This window comes from Equus przewalskii, chromosome 1, assembly GCF_037783145.1.
Source record: "Equus przewalskii isolate Varuska chromosome 1, EquPr2, whole genome shotgun sequence".
Classification (NCBI taxonomy): Eukaryota; Metazoa; Chordata; class Mammalia; order Perissodactyla; family Equidae; genus Equus; species Equus przewalskii.
This window is the reverse complement of record NC_091831.1, coordinates 184081546-184107838: the sequence shown is the minus strand read 5'-3', so window position 1 is coordinate 184107838 and position 26293 is coordinate 184081546. Positions and strand designations below refer to the sequence as shown.

Below are 26293 nucleotides of genomic sequence, written 5' to 3'. Positions count from 1 at the left end.
TTTTCATGCCCACCAGCAGCATATGAGTTTCCAACTTCTCCACATCCTCCAATGCTTGTTATTGTCTGTCTTTTTTTATTATACTCATCCTTGTGGGTGTGAAGTGGTATTGTTACCGAAACCAAAGTGGGTTCGCCTCCTGGAGAGTTAAATCAGACTCCACCAGAAGTCGCTGTCTCACAAAGTAAAGTGTATTTGCGGCAAATAGGAGACCCTGAGGAATCGTGTCCAGAGTCATGGTGTCCCCGAACAAAGGGAAGCAGGGACATTTATTTCAGACGGGGAATGAATATTCAAAAGGGAGAGGTGGGTATTTGCTTGCACTGGCTCAGATGGAAAACATGCTTCCACAAACACTGCAGGTGATGGTAATAAGGGCTCAGCACCTCCTGGAGAGATCTCAGCCTTAAAAATAAGGCAGAAGTCACAGGCGTAGCTCTCCTGGTGAGGCTTGGTCTGGTTCAGGGAGGTTGGTGACTGCATCTCCTTAACATAACAAAAGGAAAAAAAGCACTTTGGAAAAACAGCTGAATGCTTCCAAACCCACCCTTGAGTTCCTCAGGGCAACTGGCGGGGACAGTGTCTCAGTGGGTTTTGATTTGCATTTCAATTTTGGTTTTTATATCACAGTGTTCTTGGTCATTTAAGAAGACTTAGTTGCTTATTCTAGAATTAAATGTTTTCCAAACCCCTCTTACACTTCTGTATCAGTTAGGGTTCCATAAAAGAAGCAGAACCACTAGGAGATATGGTTAGCTAGTTGGTTGGTTCGTTGGTTAGTTAGTTAGACAGACGGGGCATTTGTCACAGGCTTTGCCCTCGCACAATTGTGGGAGGAACTGATTGAGCAGTCTCTATAAATAAGGCTGTTGTCTTCACCTCTGATCCTGGAGCTTGAAGTCCACAGGGCAGAGCTAGAGAAGGCTGGAACACACAAGCCAGCTCCTGAGGGGGACTGAAACCCCAGTCAGTTCTTGCTTCCAACCTTGGTGACGGGAGGCAGGTGTCCCACAGAATCTGGGGCCTTCGTATAGCACTAAATGTACACGCACACCTGGCCCAGGAGTGGGAGAAGCAGAAGGATCCAGGGGAAGGTGGAGCAGTTGCTGGCTCAGCTGCTGCCTCTCACCAACCAGGTGAACCAGCAGATAAGTGACAAGGTATGTGAGCTAAAAACGACTGGTAATTCTTTCCCCCTCCAGATTGCCCACAAGAATCTCTGTTGTGGTCCACCCTACTGGACACATGGAAAGGAGTCTGGAGAATGCGATTCTGCCTACCTTGACGCATTTTAGAGCCACCACCTCTTCTCAATTTCATTTACAGCCGGAGACCTGAAAAGCCGTCCCATAGTTAGTGAGCTGCCTAGTTCTAACTCTTGTGTGCATATCCTATAGAAACAGATAAAGGCTCTCTAAGTTATAAATCCTAATATTTGGTTTCCTGTCAAATTTCATATAGAACTTCTGTGGCATCGCTCCTTGCTAGGCCCTCAGGGTTAGCCCCAGTTGAGGCCACTCCACCTAGTTTGATGGACTTGGTCAAGAGTGTTGATGAGTCAGTAGGCATCTCAGTACCACCCCAGATAGTATCCGACTCTAACTTGTTCTCCATCTTCGCTCTCTCTTTACCTCTCTTCTCTCCATGTTCCCATAATTCCTTGCCTTCCCCTTTGGACGTCCCTCCCCAGCTTGAGGTCTCAGCTCTGCTCTGCTTTCGAGACCACATATTCTACACACGTGGGGTTCTTCCTTCTCCAACACCTCTCCTCTCTCCATACTTAACTCTAATCATTAGCTGTTAGCACACCTGAGTCCTGTCATTGTAAGCCTATAACTAGAAATGGGCAGAGGAAATAGAAGACATCCAGGAAAACAGTTGCCATGAAATTGACGCACTCTAGTAACAACATTCTTAGTCAGAGTTCAGAGGTAGAAACACGATAGGAAACGGAATTTATGCATTTTCGGACCTCATAAAGCAAGTTAAGCCATGAACAATGTGAACTATGAGCTTAGATAATGTTTTATGCCAGGAATATATGTATCAGAGGAGGCAGAGGAGGAGGCCAGCCCTGTGTTCACGCAGAGACAGTTGAGGAAAAGTCTGGAAGGAGAGGAGCTGCTGGTAGGCAGGTCTGTACCAGAGCAGGTTAGGCTGGGCTTCTGGGAAAAGCTCGCGATGAAGGGACGCCGGTTCCTCCACCCTCACCTGCCAGTAGTAGGCCTCCAGTGGCCTCAGAGGGCTCTCTTACCCCAGGGAGGAAGATGCCCAGTGGGAGGGGTGGGAGGAGAGAGACTTCACCCTAAAAAGATAGTACCAGCTTTGCCTTTGTCGCCAGCAAGGTAAAACTAATGTAATTTCAGGGTCTCCTTTCTTTGCCAAAATTGTTCCCACATTTCTCAACATTACCAAAAATTCCCTTAACTACAAAGTCTTTCATTTGACAACTAGGAATAAAAGATTTAAAAAGGAAATCTTTGGTTTAGATAAAAATTTAATGTGAATGAATTTCAGTGAAAGGATAATGGGGTATTTGGCCAATCATTCTTGAGAGACTGCTATCAGATTCCTCCTAAGCTTTGAGAGGAGGAAGGAGACGGAGGGTTGGAATCAGGGGACGGACTCAGGGGACAAGAAAGGTGCACAACCCGGAGAGGCACACTTTACCAGATTTAGCCATGATGATCTTCTGAGTGGGGACGATGACAGGCCGGGTGCTGAGGGGCGACTGCAATGGCTTCTAAAAACCAGCTCAGTGAGCAGGATGCATCACACGCTGGGGAGGGTGGGGACTGACTGAGCTGTCAAGTTGGCACTATGCAAGTTTGCACTTTTCATCACAGTCGTGAATGTTGTATCCTCATTCAAAGCTGCACACTCCCTCGCTCCCCAGATCTGCTGGGGACACTTCCTCACGCCAGCAGAACTTGCTGCTCCAGAAGGATACATGGCTGAACGGCTTCAGGAATGGAATTAGTGGGATTCACTTTGTTAATTAGATACCGCTAGATTGATAGCAATTTTTTTTTCTTAGAAATCGGAATTAACCATTATGATTTGTATAAATGTTATTATGAAAATATGTTTATAAAACGTTATTTGAAACATTTAACATCATGTTAGGTTTTAAAATGAAAATAAAAACACAAAATTTTTCTATATGTTTTTTAATTAATGAAATAAGATTACTAAGAAGGGAAAATGATGGTAAAGAAAAAAGAGTATTCTTGCACAATAGCGCCTATGTTTAACAGCAATAAGCAATTAAATTTGTACCATCCTGGATGCCTTAAGCACAGCTCGGGGACTCTGGTCTTTCCCCTGAGAATAGTTTCTAGAAGTAAGAGGAAAGGCATTTAGAGGTGAACACTCGTCATTTGCTGTGAGGTGCTCTAAAATCTATTCCCTCCACCTCAGATGAAAACATGACTGAGATTCACAAGCGGCCAGGCTGTGCAGCCCACACTCGGTGGGTGCAGGACGGAGCAGGCTGCAGCTCACACAGGCATGTCCCTGCGCATGGCCGTGTCTGTGAGGTTAGCAGCGTATTCCGCAGTCACCTCGCATAACCTGCGCTTGCTCATGCAAGCTTCTAACAGGCTTTTCTTTGGAAATGATTGCACAGTTATTTAGTCGTTTACAAAATCAACCAATTCCCATGGTGAGATTTATTTCTGTGGGAGTCAAATCTTAGCTTCTAACTAGCAGAGCGAAAATCTGTTGTCATGGAAACCATTCCCATTTCACTAGGCTGGAGCTGCAATTCACTTGCCTGAAAATGGATGGACAAAGATGCAGAGGGAAGGGGTGGGAAGAAATCAGACATGGCTTAAATCCATTCTCCTGAACAATATTGATGATCTCTATTAATTTTGCTTTGGTTGGAAATTGACCTGTAAATACTGGATCCTAACAAACTTTTCAATGCTGCGGGGAAAAAACCCCTAAATATGTTTTAGAAGCTATTTAAGATATCCCAGGGGCCAGCCCGGTGGCGCAGCGGTTAAGTGCACATGTTCTACTTTGGCAGCCTGGGGTTCGCCAGTTCGGATCCCAGGTGTGGACATGGCACCTCTTGGCAAGCCATGCTGTGGCAGGTGTCTCACATATAAAGTAGAGGAAGGTGGGCATGGATGTTAGCTCAGGGCCAGCCTTCCTCAGCAAAAAGAGGAGGATTGGTGGCAGATATTAGCTCAGGGCTGATCTTCCTAAAAAAAAAAATAGATATCCCAAAGAGTTTCTCTTTTGCCAATGAAGAGGATCATTCATTAGAATAAGAAGATTGTGTTTTAGTTTGTTCTCAGAATGACTGAAGCCATGGTAGTGAGGGGGAGAGTTATGTTAAGGATTACTTAATTTCCTTACATTGAGGCTTTATAAATTAAATATTAGGACTGTCAGAGAAGGAATATGTGCATTTATCATTAATATGAAACGATCACCTGCCTCTCAAACACACAGTCACAGCACAGGAACCGAGCACCTCTGCACACAGAACTTCTTCTCACTGATTGATGGCATCGTGAGCGACCAGGGAGGGCACATGTGTGTTACGGGCCTGATGGCATCTGTGCCTTCCTACAGGAGGTGACGTCTCTGAGGTGGGCGAAGGTACTGGCAGAGGCGGCGTGTGTCATCTCAGTTCCTACTCCAGTCTCTCCTGCTCCCTCTGAGGAACTGCCACTTTCCAAATCAGGCGTACGTTTCCTCCTACAGGACCTTCAGCCAGACGTGTCTTTAAAATATGTCATCGTGAGAGGGCACACGGGCCAGAGTCAGTGTTGGCGTGGGACGAGGTTCAGGTGCTACTGGGTATCTCTCACCAAGGGCTCCCGGGATCAAGTCTTGAAAAACTCCAGTGAAATGTTTCGGTTGGGCACTTACCAGATGCTCGAGGGTTCTGCGAGTATCTGTTTAAGTTCAGAGATTCAGTTGAAAAAAAACAAGACGATTGGAATAAATATTTTTTTTCTTCACAGCATGGAATTCTTAGTAAACAGGGATTGATTACATAGGAGTATTTATCCTTGGGAAAAAATGTCAGTTTTTAAAAAGCATAAATCGTCTACAGTAAAATATACAAACCTTAAGTTTACAGCTCAATGAACTTTTACATATGTATGTATGTGTGTGTATGTGAATGTCTGTATATGTGTATGTGTGTATGTATAGATATGTAACTACCGCCAAGGTCAAGATACAGCATGTCCCTCCCTCAGAATTTCCTCACAAGACTTTCCAGTCCCTCTGTCCTCCTCCAGAGGTCACCATTTTCCTGACTTCTGTCATCATAGGTTAGTTCTGACTGTTCTTGAACTTGACATAAATGCAGCATGTACTTTTTTGTGTCTGGCTTCTTTTTGCTCAACAAAGTGTTTTAAAATTCATTCATGTTTTGCATATATCGTTAGCTCGCCCTTTTTTATTGCCAAGCAGTATCCCATGTGTGAATATACACAATTCATCTGTATACTGTTGGCAGACATGTGGGCTGTTTCCAGCCGGGGCCGTGAACGTTTATCCAGGTCTCTGTGGACACACGCTGTCATGTAGGGCAGGTGTGTATGTGACTTTACCAGAAAGTGCCACTTCTCCCAGTGGTTTTCCATTTTCACTCCCGCTAGCCAGTGTGAGGCTCCCATCCTCGCCAGCACTCAGTGCTGTCAGCCTGGTGGGTGTGTGATGGTCTCTCTGGTGGCCCTTTGTTTTTAAAGAAGCTGTGCTAATATCTGCATCAGTGTTGTAGTGGGGTCCTGAGGTCAGAATTAAAATTCAGGTGTTGTTATTAACATTTCCCAGCCTCCGAGTGACCCCCATGCCTTTGAACATTGTAGCTTTTCTAAGATAAGTCAAAGGTCAAGCAAGCTGAAACTTCAGGGTAGCCGTAAGCTGATGACCAGAACAGATTTAAGCTGGAAAGGAACACTTTGGTATCAAAAACACACATGGGTTTAGGCTTCTATAGGAACCACAGCCACTTGCTCTGAGGAAACCAAAAATCTACCCCTGTTCCTATTTTTAAGAAGTCATTGAAATTCGGTGGCTGACTCCAGCCTGGCAGGGAAGCCTCACTCCCCGTGCTTAGCCACAGGGCTGTTGAGCAGCTTAGTCTCACAGAGTCTCTAGTTTATCACGAGGTCAGGTGCATCACATGCTTCACATGTTGTAAAAGAGCTAAAGAGCCAATTCTTGTTCCTTAACTCAACCTTGAAATGTGTCCACAGATTGCAATGGGCCAGATTCTTTGTATTCTTTGTGCCATTTCGCTTTCCATCCAAAGCTCCTCCAACTGCAAAGGGAGAGCAGAAGATGCATATTCTAAATAGATTTACAAAACATAAGATGAAGCAATCTGGCTGTTGCCAAAGTAAGCATCCTGCTCTTAACTGCCTGCCTTCTCAGGTGTGTTAGGTTTCTGTTACCAGAAATTTCGTGACTTAAAACAACACAGATTTTACATTTTATAGTTCTGTAGGTCAGAAGTCGGACACACAGGGCTGTTTCCTTCTGGGGCAGAATCTGTTTCCTTGCCTTTTCCATCTTGTGGAGGCTGCCTGCATTCCTTAGCTCCTGCCCAACTTCAGAGCCAGGAGTGTGACTTCTCTCTGATTCTTCTTCTGTAGTCACATCTCTCCCTCGTTGACTATAGCCCAGAAGGTCCTCTACTTTTAAGGACTCTGATTAGAATGGGCTCATCCACATAATCCAGGATCATCTCCCCATCTCAAGGTCCAGAACCTTCATCACATTTGCAAAGTCCCTCTTGCCATGAAAGGTAGCACACTCACAGGCTCCGAGGGTTAGAGTGTGGACATCTTTGGGGACCTTTATTCTGTCTACTACATCAGGAAACAGAATTGATACCCAGGGACCAAACCTGGTCACCCTGTCTCTTGTGGCTGAGCCCTGCTCTCAGTGATGCTGCTGAGACCCAGCTGCTTCCTTGATGTGAACGTTCATTAGTGCTGCTTAATGGTGTAGGAGCCACAGGTGTGGCTTTTATCCCTCCCGACGCGTCTCGAAGGCTGAGGAATGGATGGTAATGCCACCAGTTGTATTTGTCTCCCAGTAAAATCTAAAGGAAATTTGTGACTTCAAGTGAGCTATTCTTTGATATTATGAAAAATATTTTAAAAAGAGAGACCATTGTATCTTGCCATGCAACTCATGACTTAACACTGGGAAAAAGACACTCTGAAATTACAGAATGTGCAGAACATAAGAACAGTCTGCCAGAGCCATCCTGGATGTAAGAGATCTGGCCATCACTGTGATTTAGCTTTGAAAGTGTATCAGGAGTGAGAAGGATTCTATTCTGGGTCTAAGAGGATCAGGATAGGGAGAAGAGGAAAAATCTTCCTGGTTTTCCAAGTTCCATCTAAGAACAGTATTTTTAGGAGGAACAATGTTACAGAGTATTTGGGTTTCCTAGCTAGCCCAAATAATCATATTTTTAAAAGCAATATGTTTTTATGAACTGTTTCTCCTCATTAATATCTAGATAATTTGTAAATTTAGTTTTAATTACCAGTTTGATCCAGGGGTTATTTAGAATGGTATTTCTTCATTTCCAAGAGATACTAAACATTAAGTGAAGCATTTTGGGGAGTAGGAGGATCAAAGGTATTAGTTAATTTTGACTTAGTAATGGACAAACATAGGTTTACACGTGATGAAAGATGGGAAGGTAACACCTTGCAAAATGGAAAAGCCTAGCAAAACATCCAAATTAATTATGGGTGGGATTAAGATATTAAAAGAAATGTGATGAAGCCACAAAAATTTTAAAAAAGGAAAAATGGATTACAGCAAAGAGAAATATAAACAATATTGATGGAATAAAGCTGACTATACCAATTAATACAATAAATATAAATAGCCCAAATTTCCCTGTGATAAAGGAAAAAACCATCAGGTTAAGTTAAAAAAAAAATGTCATTTTAAAATAAAAGATGAGCAGAGTTATACTAGAGAGAGAGAAAGAGAGAGGAAGGTGTATATAATAGCATCAGTGCAGTGGAATTCGAGGCCAAAAGAACGGAGTGGAACATAAAAGAACATGGCCTATTGTTGAAAGGTATGGTGGATGCACAAAGATGATGTGACAAACCACAAAGCCACAGATTCCGTAAAGCAAAACTCCCAGAGACAAAGGAGAACACGATCGAAGCACATCCTTGCGGGAAATTGATCACCTGTTTATTTTAGAATATTTTAAGTCAAGTAGACAAATAATAAACAAGAATATAGGGTTTCTGAATAACCCAATCAACAAGTCCAATTATGTTTGCAAATATATTACAAAGGTTTTATATTATGCATATTATCTTTATATTATATATATCTCCTCTCCTATAAGAAGAACATATATTCTTCTCTTACACCTGTTGAATGTTTGCCAGAAGCTGTCATGTACGTCCATCTGTCCACAAAATCATGATTATAAATTCTAAAGAGAGATTTTCGTGAACCAGATGTTCTGACTATAATCTACGAAGACTAGTAATCCATGACTTCTCACTTCCTCTCCAACAGACCACCTGAATTTTCCAGATTATTTTCCAACTTTGGGCCCCTAAGGCTTTCATGGTAAACAAACACGTGTGGTGAAGCCAGCCTTGTCCACTGATAGTCATCAGCAGTGGGAAGAAACTAGTTGGTTTAACAAAACTTAGGTGCACTCTGTGGGCTAGGACCTCTTCCAAGTCTTTACAAATAACGCCAGTGAGAACTTACCTGAACCAGGAAAAGATCAATGAGAAGCTTTTGAGCCCCTCCCCTCCACCACCACCACCCTGGTAATTTTAAAATGCAAATTTAACAAATGAGATTCCTTCTTTGCCTATCAGAATACGAAAATAAATACAAGTGATAATATCGGGAGTGAAATATACAGAAAAGAATTACTCTCGTCACCTTCATCAGGAGTGTAAATTGGATGACCACTCAGAGGGACATTTCGATAATTTTAAAAACCCTCTAAATATGAAAGTTTGTTGATGAAGCAATTTCACCTCTGGAAATGGAAATAATCAAGAATTTGTTCAAATATTTACTACATGAATTTCATTTCAGCTCTCTGTGAAAGATGGAAACAAACTAAATGTCTTAAAATAGATTATTTAAATAAATTATGATACACCAACTGTAAGGAGGTTGTCTTACAGTTCAGCAGTTAGTAGCATAGATTCTGGCCACAGACTTCCTGGGTTTCAGTTCCTGCTCTGCTTCTTAGCAGCTTTATGATTTTGGACCACTTGATCTCCCTTGTCTTAATTCTGTCACCTATAAAAAATTTCAATAATAACAGTACCCACCTTTGCTGGGTTGTTCTGTAAAAAAAGATATGAGTTAATATGTATAAAGCATTGCAAGCAGTGCCTGCCGCATAATAAATGTTATCAGGGTGTTAAACAGCTGTTTAAAAGGGGTAGTAGTCTGTTCAGTCAGATGGAAAAATATTTATAGCATATTAAGTGAAAACAGCAGATTTCAAGACAGCAATGGGTATATGACATGGTCCCAATTTTGTGGATATACATTATGCAGAGACGTGTATCTGCCTGTAAATGTATACAAGATTTCAAAGGGTAAACATCAAGGGTTCTTTATCAAGGCTATTAATAGGATGTCTCTGGTGAGATTGGGGGTTTTAGCCTCTTGTTCTTTTAAGTTTTTGTTTCCTGATTTTTCTGAAATAAGGGGTAAAAGGTTATTTCTTAAAACAAACAAGAAGAGTCTTGCTCCCACTGGCTGTTTAGTTCTCATCACTGGACACTTGAGGGGATGAATAAGTCACGCCTGTTTAGCACTGAACACTGGAGGATCCAGAAGAGCACTGTCAAAGCTTTGCTAAATGAAAAATAGTCAGTGACCTTCCACTTCATCACGTCTGTTTCTAAGAGCATGTTTTTAATTATGTAGTGAAAGCCCTTATTTGTAGAGGCGAGAGTTTCTATCTGGGGCACTTAAACACTACAGAGAACTGGAAACCTATAGATCTGAAGTCTGCTTTTCTTATCTTAAAACCGTTCCCTGGTCAGAGCAGACAGAGCGGAATGCTGTGCCACCTGCAAGAACACGGCGGACCGTGAAGTGTGGGCGTGAGGCAGCCGCAGGGATCCATAGAGAAAACAGCTTTCTGGAAAAGACAGAGCCTGCTGGTCCGGGCCCTAGAATTCTCTAAAGAGAAAGGCAGTGTGTGCACAAAGGAGAGCTATCCTGGAGCCCATCTCCAGGATGTAAAACCCAATATTTACACAAGGGCTTAGCCCAAGGAAGGCGTATGTTTGATCCTTGGCTGTGAGCACTTGGTAACTGCCTGACAACACACATGTCGTGGTTCAGAATACCCGTGGAAAGGCGTCTCTCTGACGGAGCCTTGGGCAGAGTGGTGCTGACCTCACAGCCTGTGTGCTTCTGCTTTATTGAAGTTTCATGCCTTCAATCGCAGCAGTGCCGTGCGAACTCTGTCCCAGCCTCCAGCACTCTACGCAAAGCCACAGGGATGAGGCAGATCAATTTTCCCCCAAGAAACTAGGAACGCTGGGTGAGGCAACAGTTTTTTCCACCTCACTCTGAGGTGAAAAGTGGCTCCTCTCTTGCATCACTGAAGGAACTTGCCATGTTATATCTCCAATTTGAGAGTTTCCTGTTTGAGGCAGAGACGCGTCTTGCGTTTGGAGGATACAGGCTGTGCAGGAAGTCAAGTTCTGGCCACAACTGGCTCTGTCTTGCGAGGAAAGCAGACGCCTCTCTGTTTTCCTGAGAGGTGGAGAGGCTACCTTGCCGTTGTCGGTTGTTGGAATATGCTAGTTCCTCTGCTTTGTTAGAGAGCCTATGGGAGGGCACGTTTAAAAGGACATTGTTAAGCTCAGAATGGCGGTAGTTTCAGAGCAGTGATGGTTCCTTGAGGGGAGGGATTGTGTCTACTTTCCTTATCATTATTTTCCTGGCACGAATCACTGTGCCTGGCCTGTGGTGAAACTCCTTGAATATTGATTAAATTAATAAATAATGAAGGGAAAAATTACAATTGCTGTCTCTATTAGTCAGTTTTGCTGCAGTAACAAACAACCCCCAAAATTCAGTGGCTTATAAGACAGAGGTTTATTTCTGGCTCGTGTTATATCGTAGGAGGTAGTCTGAAGGTCTGTTCTTCGTGCCTTCTCTCTAAGCCCACAGCCACTGTATGGATATACCCAGGGGTGTGCTCACGTGGCTGAAGCCAGCTCACACCTCAAAAGAGCTGGTGGTACCCATCTCTTCCCAACTCCATGTTCAGTGACATCATTTTGGTAGCCTAAAGTCAACGATGTATTTACATCATGGAAATTGGCAAACTCTACAAATCAGAATTTGTTTTTTTGCTATTTTTGTTTTTTGAGAGCTAGTTTATCAACATACCTCTGGATTCGTGTGACAGAAAGAGTAAAAGAGCTGGTAGAAAGTCACAGTGCCCCTTTAGACTAAAGCAGATGGCATGGTCAAGGGTGACAGTGAGGTAGGGACACATACTCCATCTACAGGGGGCCCTGCAAGTCGTATGGAAAAATGCGGAGGGAGCAGATAGTGTAAACAACACTACAGTGTACCCCACTGTCTGCATAATTATAACTGACCAAACCCCAAAGTGGGACATGTGGTATTACAAAGTATCTTAATGATGTACGTATGTATATTTTAACATAATTCTTATTATAAAAATAATGCTTACTATTTGTTAAATGCTTTCAATATGCCAGGCGTTGTAGAAGAACTTTATATTCATGGTTTCGTGGAATTCTCACCACAGTTCTAAGATGTGGGTTCTGTTATCATCCCCGTGTTGCAGACGAGGAACTGAGGCTTAGAGATTTAGGATTTTACGTTGGGTTCCCTGGACACAGACTCAGGGAGCTGCATAGGGATGGCCAGTTGCTGGGTGCTCTCGGGAGATGCACCTGTGAGGAAGTGAGAAGGCCAGGATGAGCAGAGGGAGAAGCTGACCGGCAGTGGCCTCAGCCAATCCTGCATGGAGCTCTGGAGCTGAGATGGCCCGTCAGGCTTGTGCTCAAGTCAAGGCAAGGGGGCTGCAGCCAGTCCTTGGCTGTGGGACACCCCTGGAAGTGGGCCGGCCTTGAGCAGTGCAGTGCTCCGTGACCAAAAGCGATTCCTGGTGTAATCCATCAATAGCAACATTCCCAGCACCTGGAAGGAATACACACCAGCGCTTACGAGGGGATCTGGGCAGAGCGCCACAGTGTCCACTGCAGTTACGTACTATGTCTCTGGTCACACAGCTAGTAAAAGGCCAGTATTTAAACCCAGGTCTGTCTGACTTTAAACACTGACTTTAAAGTCTTAACCCCAATGCCATATTGGTCCCCATTGTCCTGTCTGCCTCATTCATTTGATACTATGTGATGAAATAATGGCATTTTTGATGCACGTTTATGGTTTAAAGAGTGACTGAAACAATGCTAGGATTTGCATCCTTGTAGAAAAGGAGGTAAATGGCATTATGCGTTAGCTCTTGGTGAGAACGTTTGTGTGCTTGCGTGTGCAGGTCCAGCACTAAGGAGTAGGGTGGGAAGGGGGATTATCTGTAGGAGTGTGTTAGACTAAAAGTGCATGAAGCCTGCCTTCTTGCTGTCCTCCACACAGCTTCTAGGGTCAGATTCACAATAAAAACGGTGAGATTCGTTTCCTGTGGGGGAGAGGTGCCAGCTTAAGTGGGAACTCAGATCGGCTAGTGATGAGCTTCCTTACGTGTCCTGAACATTAACCTGCCTGCTGAAGGTCAGCTTGTTGCCCCGGGCTTGCCCCAGCTCTCCCTGGGCCGGAATGGGGTTAGCCACTGCCAAGGAGAGACATGGCTGGACGCTGGTGAGAGTGGAGGACGGGTTTTCATCAGTCATACACTGTTGCAAGAGGAAGGAGTCCTGCTGACGTGAGCAGAGCTCAGCTTTGATCTGCACAGAGGTGACTGGGATTTTAGAGCAGAATGAGGGAATAGAAAGGGGGGTGAGGGGCTCGGGGGTGAGGGGCTCAGTGGGTCAGGGCCGTGAAAAATGACAAAAGGCCAGAAGGGTGGTGTGGTTGGCCCAGGTAAATCCATCTGGGTTTGCCAACTGGCACTTGTCGAAATCCTACCTCCAGAGGCCGGGAGACGGGAGCCCTGTGTTCAGGGTTGGCTGGAGCAAATGCTGAGTTCTTCTGGCAGCCGTGAGTTTTCTCAGACAGACAGTTTATGGGGGCAGGGGTCATCCTAGGGATGCAGCCTGGAGCTGTTAGAAACCAGGTTAGTGTTTCGTTCGAGTCCTTACAGGCCCAGGTTGAGGCCTGGCTGAGAAGAGGGCTCAGGAGCCTGGCTAGAGTCTAGTCCAGGGGAGGATCCCTGTGACGGGCGGTTAGCAGTGAGCAGCGCTTTAGTGGACTGGTCGCCGCCTGTAAGATCCCTCTGACACCACCTTCTCCAAAGCCAGGAGCCTCCCCTCCACTGCTGAGATATCTCATACACACTCACACACACTCTTACACACTCACACTGCACACATTCACACTCACATACACACCTACCATCACACACTTCCATATACTATCACATGTATACACACTCACATGCATGCACATACACTCACACTCTTACACACACTCTGCACACATTCACACACACATACAGGCACCTACAGTCACACACTTTCTTACATTCACATACATATGCACACTCACATGCATGCACATACACATAAGCTCTTACACACTCCGCACACATTCACACTCACACATACGGGCACCTACAGTCACACACTTTCATTACTATCACATATGTATACACACATGCATGTCCATACACACACACACACACTCTTACTCTTAAATACTCTGCACTCACATATACACACCTACAGTCACACACTTTCATTACTATCATATATGTATACACACATGCATGTCCATACACAAACACACACACTCTTACTCTTAAATACTCTGAACTCACATATACACACCTATAGTCACACACTTTCATACATTCACATACATATGCACACTCACATGCATACATATACATACACACACTCTCTTACACAATACTCTGCACTCACATTCACACTCACACATGTACACCTACAGTGACACACACACTTTCATACATTCACATACATAGGCACACTCACATATATACACACTCACACACACGCCCCTGCCCCTGGACTGTGTGTTTCAGCTCCCTGGCGCAGCTACTCAGTTTGCAGATCACAACTTGTCCGCTGCCCCAGCCCATCTGCTGGGCTTGGACACAGGCTGGCGTCTCCAGGGGGGCTAGCCCCTAAGGCTTCCTACCAGCCAGCGACAGTGAGCTGGTCTGGGTGGATCCAGGATCTTCCACCACCAGAGAAACCAGAGGGGAGACCCCTCATGGGGACAGGAAATGTATAGGCAGGAAGAATGAAAGTTTTGGCTAGAAAGAGATTCAGGCCCCTGGGCAGCTCACTGTGAAGGCCCCCCGAGTACCAGGCGCTCGGTGAAGTCTCACTCCTTTCCCTCCTTCCACACTCAGACAGTCCCTGCCCACAGACTCAGGTCAGGAGGGGATACAGCCGGCTCTGGACCCCAATCCAAAGCTTCTGCCCCGTCCCGTGAGACCCCTCTTTGACAGGAATCCTTTTCACATTCTCCAGAAAACTTTATGCAGGAAGCAGAGTTGAACAGGCCATAGGCTACCCAGCTGTGCTGGGGTTCCCGTGTTGTCTGATTGTTCAGCACCACCAAGTTGCCTCGTAGTCCATTGTCACCCACGTCGCTCGCCTCCTCCGGCCGTGCGTGCCCTCACCACAGTTGGTTTGCTCCTCCCTGTGTGGGTGACGGAAGACTCCTCTTCTGTGCTGAAGTGAAGGGACTCAGATTAGGCTTTGCGGGTTTGTGTTCCAGCTCTTCCACGTGTAGGTGGTAAACCCCATCTCAGACGTGTCCTCTCTGGGCCTCTGCTGGGTGGCGTGGTGGTGACTGGATTAAAGCGGGTACTTGTTAAAAGCACCCGTCAGGTGCCTGGCTTATGAGAAATGACCAATATATCATAACTACATATTAGAATTTCTTGCTCCTACTTTTTAATTTAATTACATATAATTATATAATGTCTGTAAAAATCAATATTTCTTCAAGGAATATTGTTATTCTCCTGAGGTGGCCTTCCTTCAGAATTACTTTGCGTTGACAGTCACCTTGCCCCATGTTTTATGTTGAGCTTGCTGCCTGGAAGGAGGTGGCCTCGGGGGCAGTCCTGACTGTCTGCAGTTGGACGGAGCTGCCTGGGGAGGCCCCTGGCTGTCTTCTGGGCCATCAAGTGCCCGTGTTTGTTTACCGCCTCATCGATTTTGTACCAGGTCTTCGGTTGACCCTTTTGACCCATCCTGTGCCTGTAACTTCAGATCCCAGATGCCAGGAAGCTTCCTTTCACTTGTCCCAATTAGTCTCCATCCAATCTTTGAGTATATTGAGGGGGAAAATGACGGATGAACAATGTTCACGGCAGGGAAAGGAAAGGAGACATTCTTCTGTCTGGACATGCTCAGCAGTGGGTGGATGCCCGGGCAAGTAATGGTGAGGATGGATTGAACTCTGTTCCCCCTCTGCTGAGCCTACATGATAATAGGTTCTGGAACGTCCTCCAGGGGCACTCCTGGATTGATCCCAGATCTCTTGGAGCATTCACTCCTGGGAGGCAGGGGAACAGAGTCGGGTAGAAGTAAACGGAAAAGCCGGAGAGGAGGGAGGGAGGAGGTAGAGCTCTTTGTTTCCCTCCATCTTCCTGGGAGAGCTTGATTCCTCAGAGGGCACTCTGAGCTCTTGGCTGGAAATTTGTCGGTGTTCTGGCAGCTGCATCATTTTCCCACTCTAATTCACTTTCTGCTCCTGACGCCTTTTCAGTAAATTGGAAAACAAATACCCAAGAAATCTGAATGTCATTGCTTAGGTGTCATAAACAGCTTCTAACGGCTGCATGTTCAGCCAAAGATGCTGTAACAGAAATACACACTAAACATTTGCATCTCCAGGGTTCTGGCATAAATTGACAGGCTGCTCTATGGACCTGAATGCAGAACATCTCTGTTAGCACAGGCTGGGAATTTAAATGCTTCTGGGGAAAAAAAATCAATCAATAACAATAACATCAGATGTAGCTTAAAAATGAGATCAAGAGACCATCCTCTAAAAGCTGTGTACATATAAATCCTTACAATAAGAGCATTTTCTGGTGATGAATAGTTTCCAGGATTTTTCATTGTCTCCTGCTCCATTTCTACAAGTTGGCAAAGCTTAAGAGAAAGGTTCCTAGATCTTTATCTCATAACGCACTTGTTCCTCAAATACCGGAACAATCGTTAGCCAGGTCAAAGCTTTTTTAGGACTGAACATGGACACAAAGGGAGGAAGTCTGAGAATAAATAGATTTTTGCAGCTCACTTGCGACTTTGCCATATAAAATTGCGGGAGTGGATGCAGCCAGCATCCCTTGTCTACTACGGGATCATTTTTTCTAAGTATCTAGTGGCACCTGGTCAACAATCCCTCATGGGTGTCCTTTCTGACTTCCGTTATACAGACAATTAATTGCAAGGCTGGAATAGAGGAAGTCAGGCAGCTTCAGTTCTGAATGAATTTGGCTTCTATACTCTGACCAGCAAACGTGGTTACTAAGACACAGGTTAAATTAAAAGGGGAAGAAAACTGTGCCAGCCCAGCAGACTTTCACTCATTCAGAAAAAGAAGGGGAATGAGTTCTAAAGTAGCAATGAAAACTTTCTCCTTCAGAATGTCTCTCATTTTATTGCCTTCTCTTCCAAATGACACCCTCTTTCTCTCCTTCATCCCCTGGGCTCCTGGAGACGTTCTTGAGGAGGAAACTTCTACCCCACGTTCTAGTGCAGCTGGTACCTAGCGATAAGAATTAAGTAGCCCTGTGAGCAACTGCGGGCTCACTCTCTGCTTTCTCCTCCTCAGCTGTGTTGGTCTGGCCTCCCGGAGTCTGAGTACAAGTGACGAAGGATATTCTCCCCGAGGTCCTGTCCAGGAACGTGCCCTGCGAGTCCCTACAGTCAGGCAGCAGGTGTTTGCGAGCGGGAAGGAGGAAGGTGAAGGAATATGAGTTAGTAACAGCCAACACTCGTTCAGGCTGCACCACACACCAGCAGCTTCTGGGCTTCAGATGTTGTATCTCGTGCAAAGCCCATGACACCCAAGGGTAGTAGTATTCTTCTCATGTTACAGATGAGGTAAGCCAGGTATAAAAGGTTGAACTCCAGCAACTGGCAGCATTTATGAATTCAGACTAGTTCCCTTAACCGTGATCCTCAGCTAGCGGGAGCGTTCACACTGACGAATGCACTGACCCTCACACTAACCCAACTACAAAGCATTCCTGTCGTTCCCGTGTTTGCCTTTGGAGTAACTCAGGCCAGTGGCTTTCTCAAGCTCACCCTTAGGAAGGAACGGACCCAGAATTTGAACTCTTCCAAAGCAAGTGCCATTTCTGCCACCCACATTGCTTCCATCAAGCATTTGGCATGAATATTTTTAAAGAGCTTTGGTGCCCAACTTTGTATTTAATAAGGCAAATGTAAGAGAAAAACGTTCATCGGACCAAGAGATATAATTTTAAGATTCTGTCCTTCTACTGAAAGGACAGAGAGGATGAGGCATTCATTGTGCTGGCAAGGAGGAGAGTGGCTTTAGTTTCCAAAGAGGCGTTGTGGGAAAGGGAGCTTGTCTCTGTAATTTACAGGAGGGGTGGAGGGTAAACCAGGCTGCTAGAAGAAGGAATCTTGTATCAATACAATGGTAATGGCTGTAAGTGAGGCAGACTCTGGTGCGGGACTTAACCAGGAGTTCATTTTCCCCAGAGAGCCAGAAGCCTACTGGTGGGAGATTCAGGTGTTGGTTCAGCTGCTCAAAGACGCCATCGGAAGCCAGGCTCTTTCTCCTTCCACACTCCTCCCTGACCACTTTGGCCTTCTCACGAGAGTCACAAGACATCTGCCGTAAAGTCAGGAGATAAGGGAAGAGGCTGCACCAGCCACCCTGGCCCCACATTAGCAGAGAAGCAGAAGCTTCCTCAGACCCTCCAGCCCACAGCCGACTTCCTCATGGGTCTCATCAATCAGCAAGGTGTCCCGTGGCCACCCCAGTAGACAGGAAGGCCAGGAAAGCAAATGCTTCCTGGACACACTGCCCCCCAGCAGAATTGCACCCCCATGTGGATGGGGCGGTATAGAAAGTCAGAGAGAGTAGCCTTGGTGAGGAAGCTAGTGTGGGAGGAGTTGGGGCGACAGAGCTGTGCTTGGGAGAAAGATGATGACTTTGATGAGGAATATACATATATTCCATAAGCTTTTATGTTTTAGCTTTTGTTTGTTTTAGCTTTTGACCCCTTCACCCATTTCTCCCACCCCCTAACCCCTGCCTCTGGCAACCACTCATCTGTTCTCTGTATCCATGAGCTTGTTTGTTTGTTTGTTTGTTTGTTTTAGATTCCAAATATAAGTGAGATCATATAATATTTGTCCTTCTCTGTTTGACTTATTTCAATTAGCATAATGCTCAAGGTCCATCCATGCTGTTGCAAATGGCAAGATTTCATTCTTTTTTATGGCTGAATAATATTCCATTGTATGTTTATACCACATCTTTATCCATTCATCCATCAATGGGCACTTGGTTTGTTTCCATGTCATGGCTATTGTAAATAATGCTGCAATGAAGATGGGGGTATAGATATCTTTTTGAGTTAGTGTTTTCATTTTCTTTGGATAAATACCCAGAGGTGGAGTTGCTGGTTCATATGGCAGTTCATTTTTAATTTTTCGAGGAACCTCCATACTGTTTTCCATAGTTGCTGAACAATTTACATTCTCAACAACAGTGCACAAAGGTTCCCTTTTCTCCACATCCACACTTGTTATTTCTTATCTTTTTGATAATAGCCATTATAACAGGTGAGGTGATACTCATTGTGGTTTTTTATTTGCATTTCCCTTATGATTAGTGATGTTGAGCATCTTTTCATGTACCTGTGTATACATAGCCATCTGTGTGTCTTCTTTGGAAAAATGTCTATTCAAATCTTTAGCTCATTTTTTAATCTGATTGTTGTTTTGTTCTTGAGTTGTATGAGTTCTTTATATGCTGGGGATATTAGCCACCTATCAGATATATGATTTGCAAATATTTTCTCCCATTTGGGTAGGTTGCCTTTTCATTTTGTTGATAGTTTCCTTTGCCGAGCAGAAGGGTTTTAGTTTGATGGAGTCCTACTTGTTTATTTTTGCTTTTGTTTTTGCTTTTGTAGTTAAATTAAAAAAATCATCGCCAAGACTGATGTCAAGGAGCTTGCCGCCCAAGTTTTCTTCTAGGAGTTTCATGGTTTGAGGTCTTACATTCAAGTCTTTAACCCATTTTGAGTTAGTTTTTGTGTATGATTTAAGATAGTGATCCAGTTTCATTCTTTTTTATGTGGCTGTCCAGTTTTCCCAACACCGTTTATTAAGGAGACTGTCCTTTCCCCATTGTATGTTCTTGGCTCCTTTGTTGTAAATTAATTGACCATGTTTGCATGGATTTATTTCTGGGCTCTCTGTTCTGTTCCATTCATCTATGTATCTGTTTTTATGTCAGTACCATATTGTTTTGATTACTAAAGCTTTGTTAGAGTTTGAAATCAGAGAGCATGATGCCTCCAGCTTTGTTCTGCTTTCTCAAGATTGTTTTGGCTATTCACGGGGTTTTGTGGTTCCATACAAATTTTAGGATTATTTGTTCTAGTTCTTTGAAAAATGCCATTGGAATTTTGATAAGGATTGCATTGAATCTGTAGATGGCTTTGGGTAGTATGGATATTCTAACAATATTGATTCTTCTAATCCATGGGCACGGAGTATCTTCATTCTTTCTGTCCCAATCCCAGACCAATAGCCCTTGGGCTAAATAGTGTTGATAATTATTAGATTATCTGATTTCCTGTGGTTTTGTTTTTAAATTAAATAAATTATTGCTAATTAAGTAATTAGTTAATTATTTAATGAGACGAGGAAATTCCAGGCAGGTAGCAGCTGGTGAGGGACTTTGACTGCAATGGCCAGAAGTATTCACGGCTTCAGCGGAGAAACTCCTCAGGAGCCTGTGGAAGGAGTCCGGATGCCATTGTTACCAGAATCCTCATGACGGATGTCGGCTAAGTGGCCCAGGCTCCAACAAGAGGAATCTGAGATTGAAGACTCTGGGTCTTAGATCAAAACAACCCTGTGTAGGTTGTTGCTCCTTCTGTGATTACAGGTCCATAGTTTCCTTCTTTGTCTTTGCAGAGCCAGCTCTCCCAGGCGCTGAATGGTCTGTCGGACAGGGCCAAAGAAGCCAAGGAATTTCTGGTGCAGCTCCGCAACATGGTCCAGCAGATCCAGGTACTGGCAGCACCTGAGGCAGAGGCCGAGCCATGGGTTAAGATGTAACTATGCAGTGGGAGAGTTTGTCTGTTTCTTCTCTTTTATTTTTACACGTTGTGGGAAAACTCCTGTTTATTTTTTTCTGCTCTGTCTCTTCTAATACATACAAACACACATACACACCAACTTCAAACATACCCCTTCTTGAGGTGGTTTATATTTTGTCAACAGGCCAGCAACACAACTTGCTTTTCCACATGGTTCCTGTCTTCCACACTGAGGTCTTGATTCTCTACTGCTGTGTATTAAAGAGGCCTATTTCTTTGTGAATTTGGAGTTATTATTGCTGAAATTATCCTTCTTTCCTTCCTTCCTTCCTATCCCATAATAATACTCCTCTACTTAGATACTAGAATGGTTTTCAGCCATGATCCCCCGGGTGACTAGTTTCAGATTGCTTTGTTTGGGGCAATGACCAGCAGATCAGCGAGCGTTTAAGACCTGGAGAACTCTCCGCTGTAGCTGAAGGGGGAAGCCACCCAATGCATTAGGTGCTACAATAATGACCTTCTGCACCAGTTACTGTTCCTATGTTTTGAGGTTTGCTTCACAGAAATAACCTAAGCTCTGGCCTCCAGTAAGTTGGCTTTCTGAGTTAATATCTAGCCCATGTCAAGGCAGACATGGCTTTTTAAAGTAAGCCAACCTTTCAAAGCATCTCACCCTGAGGCCTTTGCCTTTTCTGGCTTGTGCTCATGTTAAAACTTCTGATTCCCTAACAACCCAGCGGTTGTACACTTCCTTCTGTTTTCCAAAGCAGCCGAGTTTATCGGTCAGTCCCTTCTTTGGTTTCATTGGCATAAAATGCGCAGCCCAGGCCTCTGCTCCTCATGTCTTCATCAGAGCAAAGATTTCTTTCTGCTCTAAATTGAGTCTGTAAGGCAAAGGCTCCCCTCCCTGCAAGTATTACCCTGCGTGGGACATTGAGAGATCTTAAATGATCTTTTCCAGGGGACTTCTCTGAGAACTCAAAAGCATTGTCATGAAAACCAAAACTTACCATTTGTAGAAGGCATTGCCCCAGCAATCACCAATGCACGCCTTCTATGGAGAAAGCCCTTGCATTTGAAAACAGTTACCAAATACTGATCAGGGGATTATTATATTGAAAGACACAGCTCCTTATGACTTTGGGAATAATTACAACTTGAGAGGCTAAGCTATTCCTTCCTTGCCAACCCCAGAGTTGATAGTTTACTCACTTGGGTACTGTTTTTTTAGTGCTAATAGAATATATGTGACTATTCAGTTTTCATGTGCTGTAAATTACAATTGTTTTTTAGATTATGGTTTGAGAATGAAAATTACATATGTAACAGGCCAGCCCAGTGGCATAGTGTTTAAGTTTGCACTCTCCACTTCGGCAGCCCAGGGTTTGCTGGTTCAGATCCCAGGCGTGGATCTACACACTGCTCATCAAGCCATGCTGTGGTGGCGTCCCACATATAAAGTAGAGGAAGATGGGCATGGATGTTAGCTCAGGGCCAGTCTTCCTCAGCAAAAAGAGGAGGATTGGTGGCAGATGTTAGCTCAGAGCTAATCTTCCTCAAAAAAAAAATTACATATGTAACTTATTGAATAGAACGAATGATTATCATTTAGCGTGAGAATCGCTTAAAATAAATGTCTATGGCAGGTACAGATCTAAACCAAGTGAAAATTTAGATCTAGCGTTCAGTTTAAACATCACGGGGAAGCTGTTGTTCCTTCAGAGCACGGTCATCTTTCCGCCACCAGCTGCTGGTTCACGTCTGGCTTACAGCAGGTTGAGCCCGTTACACCGATCGTTCCTACCTGCCTGCCATGTGCACTGTCTGTTCCCTGAAAAGAGGAGCAGATGCTTTTGCCCATGATTATCCTTGTAAACTTTTCTGTTGTTGGATTATTGTCTCATATTGAAGATCGTTGCCATCCTCTCTCTCCTTTCTTCCCCTGAGTTAACTGATTCCTCATCTCTCATGCCTCAACAATGCTCACGCCCTCAGACAGCCAGCCCTGCGGTGCCGTCTCCACCGTACATAGCTGGACTCATACCAGCCTTCAGAAGGACTCGCCTCCACTCTGCAAGCTGTAGCTTTATTTTACTTAATATAATTCAGGCTGTGGAGATGATTTCCTTTTGATAAAAATAAATTTATTAAGAAAATAAATCCTTTCCAATCTAAATGTAAAGCAGAGCACCAGCACTGTAGGATGACATTTATGCAGTTGTTTAAGAAATGCCAGAAGTGCCTTGTGCACGGCGCACGGGAGCCTCGTTTGCGCTGGCAGCCCGCGGGCACCTGGGCGCTGAGAGCTGTGCTCTGTCACGCAGGAGAACAGCGTGGAGTTTGAGGCCTGCCTGGTGGCCCAGTGTGACGCCCTCATTGACGCCCTCAACCGACGGAAAGCCCAGCTGCTCGCACGCGTCAACAAGGAGCATGAACACAAGCTGAAGGTGAGTGCTGGACCACGGGGCAGAAGGCCCAGGGGCCGGGCTCCCAGGCCGAGATGGGCAGGCTGAACAGGCGGGCCGGAGCCCACAGCCAGGCGGCCAGCAGCCTACCAGCAGGGGCAGGCATCGCTTCCTTCCCTCTCCACTACTGTTGAGTGCCTCCTCTGGGCAGGAAGTGCCCTGGGTGCAGGCAGAAAAAGTAAATCCCTGCCTGGCTTATATTCCACCAGCAGATAAACAGTAAGCAAGATGAGGACATAAATATGCAGAATGTTAGTAAAAAGTGCTGAGAAAAAAATAAGGCAAAGGGGACGGGGATACTGGAGATGGGGTTCAAATTTCAGATGGGGGCCAGGGTGACCATACAGAGGCAACGGCATTTTTGAAATGGGAATGGAATCCATACTTTCCAGGAAACAAGCAAGATTTGTCTTAACTTCTGAAGCAAACCATGCGATAGGACAGCTGTACAGACTTTTGTCATCACGCAGTGGAATCAACTGATTGTGAGTCTGCGGCCCTATTGGCTGGAGGACTGGTCCCCCTGGAGACATCTGATACCCCATCCACTGCCCTGTGGAGCAGGGCGACAGCATGTGAGAGCAGGCTGGATAGATGGGAAGAGCCCAGCCCAGAAGTAGGCGGTCGGCAGAGGTGCACGCCTGCAGCCAGTCAGCCTTGGGGTAGGTCCCAGGGGGTGGAGGGTGGCTCGTGTGCCGTGTTGGCCTGGGTTTGGGGTGGAGGGGGAAGTAAGGTCTGACCATAGGCTCTCTGTTGGGGTCGGGCCATCCGCATCAGGGAGCTTCAATAGTGGGCAGCACAGTGTAGACACAGCCTGCGGGAGCTGGCGCCTGGCGAATGGCCCAGTAAGCAGCAGAAATCCCAGCAGGTTTGGAACAGACTCTAGTCCCCGAAGAACAAGCGAAGGCCCCACTCCTAAAAGAACGGATTCCAGTGGGAGAACCAAGGAAGAATTTCAAAAGGAAGAATTAAGAGAACACAGCTCACAGTCAGATTTGGGGCCAGAGCTCCATGGCCGGGAAGCTTTGAGCAGGACCAGGACGCAGTTTGTGTTACCAGAAACAGGCAGGAAAGCAGTTGCCAACGGGCGTGAGGCCCACGCAGGACTAAGGTGAGTCCAGCAGCGCTGAGCCCTGAGCACCAGAGTCGCCATCCTTAGTATGTGCCCCCGTCCCCAGACCCAGGCGGACAGGGAGCCTGGCAGGACGCAGAGTTGCACTGCCCGCCAGGGTGAGTAGAACCCAGCTCCAGCTTCCTCCTCCAGCCCCTCCTCCACCTGCCACCAGTGCTCCTCAGGTCACACTCAGAGCCACCCCTGCTTCTTCCTTCCAGATCAGGGCAGCGATGCGGCTGGAGCATAAACCCGCTCCCCTGCCTTTGTGATCGCCTGGCTGTCGCTCTGGGGGCCGCTGGAACTGAGGGGGCAGGAGGCTGAGCTGTGATGACAGGGTCCAGGCCAGAAGGGCTGGTGAGGGCCGTGCCCCTGATACAGTCTGCCAGCCGGACAACGCTGGCACTCCGTCAGGGCCAGGTGTCTGAGTGTTCCTGACCCAAGCGGCAGTACAGTTTTATCAAAGACACACAGCAGGTTCCTGGACAAAGAAAAGTGCACGTCTTGAAGCTGACCTGAAGCAGGACTTTGGAAAGAAAGGTGCCCAGGGCTTTAATGTTCAGAGAGCCTCTGCATGTCGCTTTGGACCAAGGCTGGTGGTCGTAGTGCTCCCTCCAGAGTGCCTGTTCCCGTCTCCTGGTGGGGGGTCTGACTGGAAAACCCTCTCAGGTTCATCTTAGAACAAACTCAAGCCCTGAGGGGCACCCCACCGACCCCAGCATCATGGAGCCCTCAGATGGGCACTGATGGTGATGGGAAGGCCCTGAGCTTTCCAGGGAGGTGCCTGTGTCGTGTGTAATTGTGAGGCAAGCAGGCCTTAGCTGGACGGCCCTCTCTAGCTCCGTCTCCTAATGGCTGGGGTCCAGTTATTTGCTCTTGAATTCCCTGAAGGGCCACTGGACTGTGTCTCATGGTGATATGTGCAGTCGTTCCTAAAATATGGGGGAGGAAATAGGCACAGCATTAAAAATACTGTTTTTTACAGGTGGATATCAATCCTACACATTGAGCTGTAACAGTCTGGGGGGTGGTTCTACTCCGTAAGCATTTTCATCCAAGATAGGCAGGTTAGGTCTGAATGAAAAATTCTTCTAGAGTCACCATCTTTTATCTGAATTCAAATCAAGAAATCCTGTGAGATGTGAATCTGTAGTTGCCCAGCCAGCAACACAGAATGAGCATCCTTGGCGACAAAGCCCTGGCTTTCGGAATAGCAACAGCTAACATTTGGGGACACTTTCTTTGAGGCAGCGCTATACAAGCTCCTCTCTTCATCACGACGACTCTCAAAGGTCATTATTACTGTTGTCCCCATTCTAGAGATGAGAAGCCACGGCACATGATAGTAAGAAATGGTCCCAGGATCCAGAACTCCAGTCCTGGTAACCTGGCTTCAGAGCCCAGAATCTGGACCAGGCACAGTGGGGAGAGGGCACCTCCCACCCTCATCCTTGCATCTGTCTGCCAACACCTACTGCACACCTGCTAAGAGCCAAGTCTGGGCAGGGAGTGGGGGGAGAGCAACATGGAGGTCACCCAGGATGAGCCCTGCCCTACAGAGCTTACGGTTCTGTGGGTGAGATAAGTCACACCCACAGGTGACTCCAAACCTGGGAGAGAGAGCTTCCAGAAGATGGCCACTGTTGTAGAAGCTGTGAGGGGAGCAAAGTTCCTTCCAGCAGAAAGGGTCACAGAGCGACTCACAGAAGGGCTGTGCTAGAGTGGCCCAGAGTGTGGAGAGGCAGTCGGGGTGTGTGTTAATCGTGGCCTCTGTTCTCGCCTGCAGGAATGAACAGAGCCGGGAGGGGAGAGGTCATAATCAGTGCACCCTGGTCTCACCATCCAGTTAGTCATGGGGACCCGTGGATGTTTCTCTTTCCAGCGCCTGCTCTGACGTTACGAAGATTGTCACTATAGCCCTTCAGAAGCAACTCTATTATAGCAGAACTCAGAATGTCGTTTGAATCTCCAAGAGCCGTGTAAAATAAAACCACACGTGTCTTCAGGAAATGAGCTGGATGGCTGGGATTTCCCCTCTAAATGGAGGACCAGCCATTTTATTACTTAGCCATAAAATTTTAACTTTTTCTCAATGGAAATCTCTTTGCTAAAACATTGCAGACACTTTCCTGGCATCTTTAAATAGAACATGGTGGACAGTTTGTGGCAAGTCCTGCAGTGACTGTAGGGCAGCCCCGGGTTTCTATATGGGAGAGACAGGAGGTCAGCAGTCTGGACGGG

General features: G+C 45.8%; 1 protein-coding gene across 11 annotated transcripts in view; it reads left to right on the top strand.

Annotated features, from left to right (window-relative positions):
- Nucleotides 1–26293, top strand: part of TRIM9 (tripartite motif containing 9) — a 108406-nt gene that overhangs the window by 40063 nt on the left and 42050 nt on the right. For all 11 annotated transcript variants that reach the window (XM_008518712.2, XM_008518713.2, XM_070630311.1 and 8 more), the window contains exons 2-3: nucleotides 20349–20444; nucleotides 22801–22923. In XM_008518712.2, coding sequence (XP_008516934.2) covers nucleotides 20349–20444; nucleotides 22801–22923 — 219 coding nt within the window. The remainder of the gene's footprint in view (nucleotides 1–20348; nucleotides 20445–22800; nucleotides 22924–26293) is intronic.